This window comes from Alligator sinensis, unplaced genomic scaffold (assembly GCF_000455745.1).
Source record: "Alligator sinensis unplaced genomic scaffold, ASM45574v1 scaffold436_1, whole genome shotgun sequence".
Taxonomy (NCBI): Eukaryota; Metazoa; Chordata; order Crocodylia; family Alligatoridae; genus Alligator; species Alligator sinensis.
Window position 1 is genome coordinate 1,287,456 of NW_005842172.1, and position 12,257 is coordinate 1,299,712.

At 42.1% G+C, this 12,257-nt stretch overlaps 2 protein-coding genes across 2 annotated transcripts in view; one reads left to right on the top strand and one right to left on the bottom strand.

The window, feature by feature from the left end:
• Positions 1-1,847, top strand: part of LOC102374153 (probable acyl-CoA dehydrogenase 6) — a 160,012-nt gene extending 158,165 nt beyond the window's left edge. Inside the window, exon 9 of the mRNA XM_006025902.3 lies at positions 1,669-1,847. Coding sequence (XP_006025964.1) covers positions 1,669-1,759 — 91 coding nt within the window. The 3' untranslated portion in view covers positions 1,760-1,847. The remainder of the gene's footprint in view (positions 1-1,668) is intronic.
• Positions 1,848-7,125: 5,278 nt separating this feature from the next.
• Positions 7,126-12,257, bottom strand: part of BET1 (Bet1 golgi vesicular membrane trafficking protein) — a 5,683-nt gene continuing 551 nt past the window's right edge. The window contains exons 2-5 of the mRNA XM_025206800.1: positions 11,896-11,984; positions 11,406-11,521; positions 10,194-10,250; positions 7,126-9,321 (exon numbers count right to left, since the gene is read on the bottom strand). Of these exons, the coding sequence (XP_025062585.1) occupies positions 9,166-9,321; positions 10,194-10,250; positions 11,406-11,521; positions 11,896-11,984 (418 nt within the window). The 3' untranslated portion in view covers positions 7,126-9,165. The remainder of the gene's footprint in view (positions 9,322-10,193; positions 10,251-11,405; positions 11,522-11,895; positions 11,985-12,257) is intronic.

Consider the following 12,257-nt stretch of genomic DNA (forward strand, 5'->3'; position numbering starts at 1 on the left):
TGCAGCCAAGCACAGGAGGGGACAGCAGTGCCCAGTAGGTTCCCTCTCCCTGTGTTTGCTCCTGGACTGGTGGGCCCTGGGGGCCCTGGGCAGAGAGAAAGCAGCTGCCTGTTATCACTGCTCCCAATGGGGCCAAGACAGAAGTGGCTGTGGAGCCCCCCATCTCCACATCAGCTGGGAACAGTGGCAGTTGTGGGCGGGGAAGGAGGGTGAATGGGAGGGGAGGAAATGAGCTGCAGAGGACAGAGGGGAAGTGAGTTGTGGGGACAGGTGACAGGATTCTTACCTGATTTGGGAACTTTAAAGTGCATGCTGCTGCTGCTGCACTATTGTCCTGTTAAAAGTGGGATGTGTCCACATCCCCCTCATCCCCTCCGGATCTGCTTGAGCACAGGTGCTGAGTGGAGCCACACCGCCACTTGGATGTTCATGTCCTTTGGTAACAGGCAGTAGCTGCTGTCTGCTGCTAATACTTCTTTCAACAGAGCAGGGTGTCTTTGTAACCTAAGCTTGTCTAAAGGGGATTGGGTTTAGAGCAGTTGAATTTCTCTAGATGCAGAAAAAAGAAACTAGACAGTGATAGGGTTTATAAGGATCTTAGAACAAGAGAGGAACAAAAAAGCCATGGTTTTGTAATGCAGGATTATTTGGGCTAGATTTAGAGAGGATGTGGTGCTCAAAAGTAGTACCAATCTCACCCACCACTTGTAAAACAACATAGTGACATATATCCAGGACATGCATATCCTGGGCTCAGTCCACATCTTCCAGGATAGTGCCATTCCTTCCTCGTGTCCTTGTGAAAAATTTAGAATTCACAGATTTGTTGGAATCTGGAAGGGCTGTACCAGGTTCTGCTGTGGCCTCAAACCCGCAACCTTAGTGCCCATGCCACCCTACCCCCCAGATAATATAATTGTATTTTACCTAATAGTTTTTTTAATGTAAAATACATAAATAGCCCCAGGAATGCTATACCACTGGAGTACACTAGTGCATTCTTTTATACTGGCATACTGTCTCTGTTTTTATCATCATGCACCCCTAAGAGGTAAGTATAAACCTAAGAGTACCCACAAGGCTAGAGCTCTCAAAAGGTTGCACTTAAGTTCCACAGGGGTGTGGGTCTCACTTTTCTTTGAAGGTGGGTTCCAGCTGGGTCTCACTTCGAAGGTGACAGAGAACCTGTGCCCAAGAATCTATCAGAAAGGCCACAGAAAGCAGCGCATCCTGTTCTGACCGGGAGAAAGTTTACGAGTATACAGGGCAGCATGGTAGAACCTTAAAGAGTCTAGTAAAGATTCAGCTGAGGAAGTGCCACTAGGGCTGTGCAACAGTGACAAAAGGGAAAAAAGCCTTAGTAAATTTGTTTGAAGAAAATGCCATTCTGAGATTCAAAGCTGACATTTTGGAATTGCTCAGTTATGTTTGTCAGAAGCAACACCCCTTTTTCCCCCCAGACTAAAATTGTTATTCCACTCAAGTCATGTGCATATACAGTATCAACTACATTTATAAGCAGGAATTGTAGGCATTTCTATAGGGAGAAGGTATGTTTCAATAAAAAGTATTTTTGTACTGTTTGCAAATGGAGGGTACACATTTTACTTTGTGCTTATTTTCCATGCTGTAGAATACAATTTTTATCTATTCTTTCCATCTCTGCAGAGATTCAAGATTAACATCAATAGGAGGTGGTGCAGATGAAGTCATGCTTTCCATTATATGTAAATATATGGATATTCTTCCAAAGAAGTAATGCCCAGCAAAGTCGCAACTCTTTATTGGCTATGGGAAAATATGGATTTACCACAAATCGAGTGTGAGCAGTACACAAATTCCAAAAGGTGATTCAAGTGAAAAAACTGTCTTGCATTCATGCCAAAGAAACAAAAGTCTGTGCCTTTGCCCACTATTGCTTGGTCTATATACAATTTAATATTGAACTTTAGGTTGATAGAAAATTATCTGAAAACTTAGCATCTCTAGGATTTTTTTTTCATTTTGTTGAACAGATACTTTTGATTCATCTAATCCATATTAAGTAACCAGAGACTATCTTCTAAAAAGTTATACCCATGTTGTTTTTACAAAAACAACCACCTACTTAGAATTCAACCAGAAGCTTGCTTCAGTTTGAGTGTAAAAGTGAATACTTCTATTCTAAAAAATGAGGGTATGCACTCTCCCCATGCCTTATTTCTTAAACTTGCCAATACGTTTTTTAATACACTGCTTCTGGCCTAGAGCTTCTGTTCTTATTTGCCTATATTGTACAACGACTTTCACTTAAGAACTGACTGGACACTGGATGTTTTAAAGGCCACTATTCCAGTGGAATAAGGTGTGTTGCCTTCAAGAGACTTTTTTTCTACAATCTGCGGTCATACTTAATATATTTGTTTGGTTAGAGTAGTGGTTCTCAACCTTTCTGGACTCAAGGCACCCCTTGATAGGCTGATGGCACCTCTCAGAAAATACCAGCTCTTCACTTTTACTAATTGTTTGACTACAGAAAAATAGAGTAATTCATCTGTTGCAAAGACCTCAGACAGACCACAACTTCTTAACACTATGGATTCTTATTCAAAATGAATTGCATAAATCATGTTTGCATACAAGGGTGTCCTGGTAGAGAATCAATGAGGTAGAGCCTTAGAACATTTTTTTTCATACCGGTCTTTTTACAGGAAATCAGTAATTTGCTTATTTTGAATGTTGATTCATGAGAACACTGTGATCACACATATGCTGGTTTAAAGTTGAAAAAAATGTGACATGCTGCATTGCAATTGCCTTAGATGACAAACATGTAAACAAGTACATGTCTTTGCTTCACTAAATTTGTGTCATCTGTTCTAAATATTGCAATAAAGTGTACAGTTGCTCACAATAAATGTAACATTCTAGTTTTACATTACAACTTAAAAGTAGTTATTTCTGATTACTTCTTCAAAATCAACTTCCCATGCATGATCAGTCAAAAACACAGCCTTTACATGTTAAGAGGTGACCTGTCAAAACTCTCTCATTCCAAGGGTGCTTTGTTGTGATCACTGTCCATTTAACAGAATGTTTTTAATTTACTGAAGTCATAAGTGGTATTTTTTTCCTTTTAAAAGCTCCATAACATTGTAGAATTAATAGTTTGAAGGTATTTCCTTTCATATTGAGATGTCTCATCCTGATACCATAGAGCCTAATATGCATTAGCTTAAGCACAGCCATAAACTGCTAATTTTTAGACAAAGCAATTAAATGTAAAAGCAAAAATCAAGGATAAGTACAGTATACTTTGTTCAATTACCAATTCTAATTGATACCTCATTCCATTAAGATGCTTTGATAGCATCCATCTTTCTGCTATATAGGTTGTGCTAAGAGACTGTTCACATTTATGATGCTGATAAAGTCTATAGAACTATGCTTGCATAGCACTAATTTAACTGCCTCCAAAACCCAAATTTGGGGGGCTACAGGGTATCAAAACATCCGAGAGAAATTCAGATACTGCCAAAGTGGGAGGTTGTTTTTTTTTAATTAAGAATTGGATTTTTTTTTCTTTTTAAAAGTAAACCAGCTTAAAATGAAATTTGAATGTAATACAATACAGGCTAAGGTATAGCTGTAGTAATATATTAAAATTTAATTGTGTTGAGTAAGTGAGCCTCTACTAAAACCTCTGGAGCTAAAAGTCAATTTTCTTCTATACAAGAATGAGGGGGAAAACATACAGCTTTTGAGGTCAACCTTTAAAAATATGACAAAATTTCATGCATCGGGGCAAGGAATGCAGGGACTTATGCTACTGGATCAGCAGCAGAGTCATTACAGCTGTTGGAACCTGGCCTCTGACTCCAGCAGACACCATCATGTGTACCTCCTTGATCAAGATTATACACTGAGCCCACCTGGATGGGATCAAACTCCTGTTCTATTCTAGCTAATCAGAGCTCAGGTAAATTCTCAGATTATGAGTATTTATGATTCTGCATCAGTAATAGAGGGTTATTCTCCAAGTTATGCAAAAACAACCATCTGCTCAGTAACTACCAGCCCCCTGTTTCTGAGTACTTCCATTAGATGGCCTTTCTTGGACCCTTTTCCATATGTACAAAAATATAAAAATTAACTTCAAGTGTTCTGCCCATGGTCTCTAAAATGAAAGTGCTGCAGCCTATGAGGCTAGGGGATACAATAGTAGAAATCATTGATGGTTAGGGTTTTGGGGGGGGGGTTGGGGGGGGGGGATGTATATCACAGGGAGGAACATTTGTTATTTTGTTGTGTGAAGGAGAAAGAGGGAGCAGTGTAAGCAGCAGTGGGTGCATCTACACGTGCTATTTATGCAAAACAATACACTCTGGCATGTGTCCTGCTGGAGTTTATTACTCCCAGGTGCCACATTTACACATGTAACTGGGATCACAGCATACTGAGATGAGTTAGAGCAGCCCCAGCTGGCAGGAGGCCTGAGGGTTCAGTCTGCCACCACAGCTGCTCCAGCCCTGCTCACTGTGCTGTGGAGGGGCTGGCTGGCGCACAAAGGTGCTCCAGTGAAGAGCTAGCTGGCAGGCAGCCCCTGCACTGAAGCACCCTCCTGCCCCAAACAGCCCAGTCCCCATCTATACATACAATGCTGCAGAGTACGAGTATATACAAGAACTATACTGCAGCAGAGTAAATTAGTTTACTCTAGCTTAATAGTGTCGCACATGCAGATGCCAACATTTTACTGTGGAGCTAATTAGTCAGTTCTGCAGAAAACGTCTCATGTAGTGTTTGCAACAAAAAGGACTAATGTTGGACTCAGAACTGCAAAAAAAAAGGAACAACATTCTGTGGAACATAGGCTAGTCTTGATTTCAACACCTGGAAACTGCAGGGAAAAACTGCCATGGGTGCAAGTTGCAAAGATGACCCTACTTGGGAATATTTCCAAGAAATTCTGTCAGCTGAAGAGAGGAACACATACCGAATGTAATTAAATCTTCTGTAAAAACTGTATTTAGTTGTAAAATCAACATGTTATATCAAGCAATGAAAATAATTTTCTCTCTAAAAAAAATGTAGACATCCACACACTGGGAAAGTTGATAAAAATTAGTTATTTAAATCAATCCACCCTGTAGGGGGGAAAGAAAAGTAATAATAATCATCCTGCTCTAACCTTACTTCTCATTCAGATTCATCGTTTAAAATAGCGTGTGCTAACACAAAGGAAATGTCATACTAGCACACTCAGACTGGAGACCCAATAAAGTCTCTGTACTTTGTTCATTACATATATTTTTTTTTATTGATACACCAGAGTTAGGAAAGCATGGCAGGTTAAGAGATTTCTTTAAAAATATTTTCTGTTCCTTTGTTTAAATTTTTTTTCATTGGAAAGCAAATTATTTTTCTAAAACAATGCTAGCTGGCTTGGGGGTGGGGGGGAGATGTCCTGTAATTGAAGTGGTATATGGATGAGCTACTCTCAAATCCTCATGTTTTAAATAGTATGAAGCACAGTTCAGTTTCCCTTTTCCTAAGGAATGCCAATATTGTGAAAGAACAAAGAATTAACTATAAAACATGTACCTTGCTGTAACAAGACTTTTGGGCAAAGGTGAAACCTTTGTACTCACTCCTATATTTCCAGCTAGAAGTTCAAAAGTTTAATACAGGTTTCCCTTGTTTTATGCAGTAGATGCATTCCTGAAAAACTGCGCATAACTAGAATTTGCATAAAGAGAACCCACTTTACAGGGTAACAAATAGGGATACATTCCAAGCCTTCAAATGCATCGGCAGCAGGTAAGTCTGCTGGGGCAGCGCTCAGCTCTTCCTGGCAGGGGACTGGGCTGCGCTCAAGGTAGATGGTGGCAGCACTGGGAGGGGGCCCCCCACCCCCCTCCAGCGCTGCCACTGCCCGCCCTGAGTGCAGCGTGGCCCAACCCCACAGCCAGGAAGAGCCCAGCCCCAGGTCCTGGGGTGAGTGGGACCTCAATCTGGCCCCCTGCCAGTGGTAAGAGAGGGAATGGGGCCAGAGCTGGGACAGACAGGCGCTGCACAGCTGGGGTGGAGCACAGGATGGGGACGCAGCTCCTGCTGCTATGGGCTGCCACTGCAAGCTGGGGCCAGGCTATACTAGGGGCAGGCATTGGGAGTGCTGAGAGAGGGGTTGGGGGGGCTATAGTGAATTTTAGGGTGGCTACAGCCCCCCCCAGCCCAGTCCCCACCAGAAAGAGCCTGGCATAGCCCCTAGCCTGCAGTGGTAGCCCATAGCTGCAGGAGCCGCGCCCCCTGTCCTGCCCCAGCTGTGCAGCATCTCCCCCAGCCCCACTCCCTCCCTCACCACCAGTGTGGGGGCATATCAAGGCCCCAGTCACCCCAGCCTCTGCTTCTGCCTGTGCCCTGCTCCCTCCCTCACTGCTGGGGCCTCCATCTCCCCCCCCACCCCCCCAGCCTCCCCCCGTCCCCGCCACAGCCTTACCTGCTGCTGATTACATAAGAGTGAATTTACCTTGCATATAATGAATTTTGGGTATACAAAGGGTCATCGTGTAAGAACAAATTTGTATAACCAAAACCCACATGAAGCAAAGGGAAACCTGTAGAATCCAATCTACCTATTCTAGCAGTAACTAAAACTAGGGGTGCACTGATTAAAAAAAAAAGTTTGGGCCAATACCAATGGCTGATTATTGACCAGCCATATTGGCCGATACCGATCTGATTGCTGATAAACAGCCCAGCAGCTTGGCGGAGGGTGTCAGCACTGGGAGGGAGCTATGGCAAATGTTGGTGTGGCTCTAGCCCACCCTGCCTGGAAGAGGCTGGAGCAGCTCCAGCCCCAAGCATGCAGCAGCTGCTCTCCCTCACCCCACTCAGATCTGGGGGCACATGCCCCCCCTGAGGTGCACGCAGCAGTGGGGGCCACCCCCCTACCTGCACCCCCAGGATGAGCTGCAAGCTATGTCCCATGCCCTGCCCCACTCTGGCTGGGAAGTGCCTGGCCCTGCCCCACTCCCTCCCTCCCTCCCTGCAGGAGCCTCTATCCCCTCCTTCACTGCCCCACTCCCCCCCTCCCTCCCCTTCCTGGCTGGATGCGGCTCTCCAAGCTGCCAGGCTGCACTCCTAGCCTCATGCATGCTGCAGCTGCACATGTGCACACGGCATTATTATTATATGAGAAGTTAGTTTGAAAAATGCTACTTAACATCTTAACCAAGTGACCTACCCTACCTAGCCAGCATGGAAATTGCTCCTGTGGGCCTATTTAATTGTGTTTGTATATACATGTGTGTAATATTTTACAGCCAAGAAAAGCCAATTGCTGATAATGTCAATTTTCCTTTTATCAGTGCTGATACAATATGGATTGATGTATCAATGCACCTCTAACTAAAACACGAAAGAAGTAGCTATGCACTGAAATTGTTCAGGCAAGTTTCACAGCTAGGTAGTAGTTAAACAGGAAGAATTGAGAAGTATGTCTGCTGACGAAATGTGGGTGGCAAAGCCCCTGTAACTATTAACGTCTGCAATTACTTCCTAGGTGGCTTTTGTTCCTGTAGACTAAAATATCTGCAAGCGGAAGAGTGCACTGATTCTCATAGGCAGATTTATGTTAAATCAACGGTTTCTTTGGCTTCCTGCAGCCATACTTAATATATGACAGGCATTAGTGTTTCAAAGATATTTTATCATTTTAAAAAGTTTGTGTGTTTCACTCAAAAATATAAACCATACTTGACTTATTCAGTTAATTATTTAGCATATTCCTGGTAGACAATACACAAAAATCAAATTTGTTGAAGATTAAAACTAGTGTGGATAGTTAATGGGTAAACTGAGAGGCATACTAGATCTTTAATACCCGTTTTCCAAGCAAGTACTTACATTATTAAATACTGATTAAAAAAAAAAAAATCAAATATTTATTCAGCATTAATATTTGCAGCATTTCTAGAAGTCTTCCAATACTCTCTCCTAGGAAATCTATATATAAACACGTGGCAAGTTGTTTCATTTCCAAGTAACAGACCCACACTGGCTAACATACATCAAATACTTTATTCCTTTATAAGTTTGTAAGAGAACTACGGGTAATGCAAACATATTACACTCTCTAGAAAAAGTTTGTCAAGGCATATAGTTTTCTTTTAGACAATTTTCAGTCTCTAGAAAACAATTTGTATTTTGCATGTTGCTTTTGAAAGTGATAGTTTTGCTTAGGAACCAAAACTAAGTCTTAGCCAATGTACATAAAAGTATCTCAAGTGCATCCTTAACACACACAAGTATGAAAAAGTTTGTGTCATCTTGCTTCACATTTCAAAGTTATGCTTAGCTAGGGTTTGGATGTCATTAGTAATTGACAAATTAATGTATGAAGAGTAAAAACCACAGCAATTCAATAGAATCAACGAGTTTCAAGTACTTAATACAAAAGGTAATGAAAATGCTTGCATCTTGCCCATATTATTTTCTCCACGCTATTAAAAGGCATTTGTTTAGAAGAATAAAGGGCTTTGGTATTACCTGGTCTCAAAGAAAGATTGATCATAATTTTTTCCAGTTTAGGATTTATTGTTAAACCTGCAAAAAATTATTCTAAACCACTAAAATATGTTTAAAGTTATCAACCTTCAACCAAAGAATCATGAATTACATTGCAATATTTGTACCTTCATATTATTGTTTGTGAATATCATAAGTTAATTCAGAAAAAGCACAAGCATTTTCCTGTTACCTGCAAAATGCTACTTGTCTGATTCTGATGCTCCACTCAGTATCAGGCCCTAAATTAAGATTCTTTTAGAAGTCTGGAACCTATTCAAGAAAGTTCAAAGAGTCTGAAATTTTGCCAAGTGGTAAAGGAAATATCCACTTCTTTGTATACCCAACAAATACTTCCCCAGAGTAACTATAGTGAAACTTATGTTAATGCTTAGCTTTGTGCATATTTACAGTAACCCCAGAAAATAGGGGATGATGGGAAAATTTCTGGCATGATGTAAAGTAACATATACATAACAAATGCATTAATTTCTAATGCAATTAACAATTTTGCCACGTTTAATCAACAGACTGTGTCAATTAAGATTACCGTCTTCATGAATTAAGACCATCTCATAGTTATTGATGTGGCACATATTAAACTGGAAATAACTTTCATCACCTCCATTTAATAATGCAATAAATTACAAAAAAGACAAACAAGGAAAAGATCATCATGTAGCATAACAGTTTTGTCTGGCTCCCTCTGGAGAGTGTTTTCAGTCTGCCCATAGTTGCACCCAGAAATCCACCAGTAGAATCAAAGTCAGAATCCTGCATAAAGAGAGGACATTCAGAATTATTGGTAATACAGTGGTGCCAAACACGGGGCATGTAGAGGAGTCACCTGGCCTGCATGGCTTACAGTAGAGCTGAGAATTTCAGGGTGGGGCCCACCATCAAGATCTAGTGCATGGAGCCCCAGCTGGGGATGTGTGTCAGTAGGTGGAGGAGAAGGCAAACAACAGTCAAGCTAACTCCTATAGCCTCCTGATGCAGCCTGTCCCACCAGTACCATCACATCCAGATTCAATCTAAAGAGTGCTGTGGCCTGCAAGGAGTCTCATGGCCCACTTCTGACCCACGGGGCCAGGTGAATTAGACATCCCTACTCTAAGAATATAAGGTCACCCTAAAATGGGTTTTGCACAGTTATTCTTGCACTACTTTTTTTTCTTATAACAGAATGTAAAAGTTTCCTGTACCGAGGTTGATTTAAATGTCTCCTTCAGGTCCATTCCATGTACGGTTACGCACTTTCAAGTATAAGCAAGGCTTAAACATTAAGGTTTAAACTTTACTGGTTTGGTTTCGTTCTGCCATTTTAGTCAGTTCCAGAACTGAGCTCTCTCCCGTGCTAGTTTTTCAAGACAATGTTTTAAATCCTATGGCATGCTTGCTTTAGTTGAGAAGAAACAGTGAGCAGATCTGTGCCCTAGTAACCTTGACTACTACTTTAGTACAAAAATTCGAAAGACAGCACTGATGCTTAGAGTAGCAGCAGCATCTTATGATCATGTTTAGACTAGGACTATAATTAACATTTTTAATGCAAGCATGTTCACTATGGTAGCCTAAGAAATGTAATTTTTAACACTTCTTTCTTCCTTTAAAAAATAATTAAAGATTAGTCATTAAACACTTACCATTTCTGTTAACATTTTATTTTGATGTTTAACTTCTGTTCCAATTTCAATGGAAAGCTATTACAAATAATGAAAATTTGCATTAGTTTTTTATAGTTCATAGTATTACTAGACTGGAGTATTTAACACCATGCAAAGAAATTCTGGAAATATCTAGCACCTCACTATATGTTTCAATTCAGTATTAGAGAAATACTCTCAATACTTTGAAAAGATTAGAAATCAGAGTTCAAGGAAAGCATCTCTGAAGTTCCATTTCTGCACAAATACAACAAAGTAATGCCCTAAATCCTGCCCTTGTCACTTTCCCCTGGTGCTAAGCAATAGAGTTGACAGGCATTTCATTTTGAAGCTGTTTTGACTCGTTTCAAGCTCAAACAGCGAAATCGAAACAAAATGAGAGCACTCAAAACCTTTTGAAAGTTTTGAAACGTTTTGAGCTTCAAAGCTGGCTTGTTTGCAGCTAAACAGAAACTAAGGAGAGGGAGGGGGAAGATGGGGTAAGGACTGCTCCGATATTGACATCTACCTCCCAGTTTGATTCCCTTGCTTTCTGATCACTTCCCCCAGCTCTCTGATCATTTCCCACCTCTTCCCGGGGGGGGGTGTGGGCCCCCAATCTGCGTGTGGGGTTTAAGCAGGCTGCTGCTGGCCCCGGCGCCGGCCACTTGGTGCTGCCGCTGGCCCCAGCTGCAGTGGCAGTCTGCTGAAACCCGGCGCACAGATGCAGGGGCCCATGCCCCCCAGGAAGAGCTGAGGAAATGATCAGAGAGCTGGGAAATTGAGCCAGGGGCTGAGGAATTGAACAGGGCGGGGGGCAAGTTGTGAGGGGTTCCACCAATCCACGGGCCCCCCCTCACCTTCCCAGCCATGGTCTCTTCTATTGCACATCATGAACTGCCTTTGTATTTCAGACTGCACAGCCTAGAGTGGGTGCAGGATGTGAAAGCTAGAGGAGGGAGGGAAACAGAGAATGGGAAAATGGCAGCTGGATGGGAGCCTGAGGTCTGCAAATAAATCCCTTGCAGGTAGAATGAGACCTGTGGGTTCCTAGATCTATAACTGAGGGCTGTCCAAATGAATGCACTGTGCTATTAGCTTAGCAATATTTTTATATGAATAGTAAAAGCTTAGCATATAAGTTGAATGCAACTACAGTACACTATAAGATTGAATTCGATTAATATTATGCCACTAAAGTTATGTACTCACTGATTTTATGGCAGTGACTTTTGTACGCAGGCTTTCAGTTAGCTTTTCGTTTTCTTCTTCGTACACACTATATCCACTGTTGGTATAGCCATAGTTACCAGGAGCTGCTCCTTCACCTAGAAATAACAATACTCAGGTTTACAGCATGTTGAACAAAAAACAGAATTAAATATACTGTACTGGATGGTAAACAGTCAGTAATCTTCATAGTTTGACTTTTGAATATCTGTGAACTGTTCTATTAACATAGGCTTTATTTAATATGTTCCCCCCACCTTCTTTTTTAGAAAAAAGAAGAACTGCATTTACAGTTGAAAAAGCGAAGACATGGGCTTTATCGAGTCACAACCTCTTTTTTGCACTGGCTACACAAACTAGCATGCAGCCTAGCCCTGTGGGCCACAAGCTAAGGACCTTGGTTTTTTGGAGGGGTTACATTTGTTTAAAACATTTACAGTCAAAGCTCAAAAAGAATAGTCGTTTTACACACCAGGTAAGTGTTGAGCAGGAACAGTACAAGAAGTTGAAGGCCTTGTGGAAGACCTGAGTGGGCCGACAGCTGGGTCAGTGGAAAGCCACCTTGATCAAGTTCACCATAGCTCAAGCTGCCACAGAGGCATCGCTCTCAAACCAAGAGCAGATATCAGACTTTCCCGTTCCTTACCGCTGACTCCCAACTACGCAGGTCACAACAGAGCTAGGGGCGGGAAAGGCCACTCGCCCAGCTCAGGCCGCAGCAGCCGCATCAGCACAGGCGGGTACTGCGTGGGAGCGGGCGGCACCACGTCTCCCCGGCCTGGGCCCAGCCTCTGGGCCTGCGCTTCCCAAACTCTGGGTCGCGCCACCAAATGG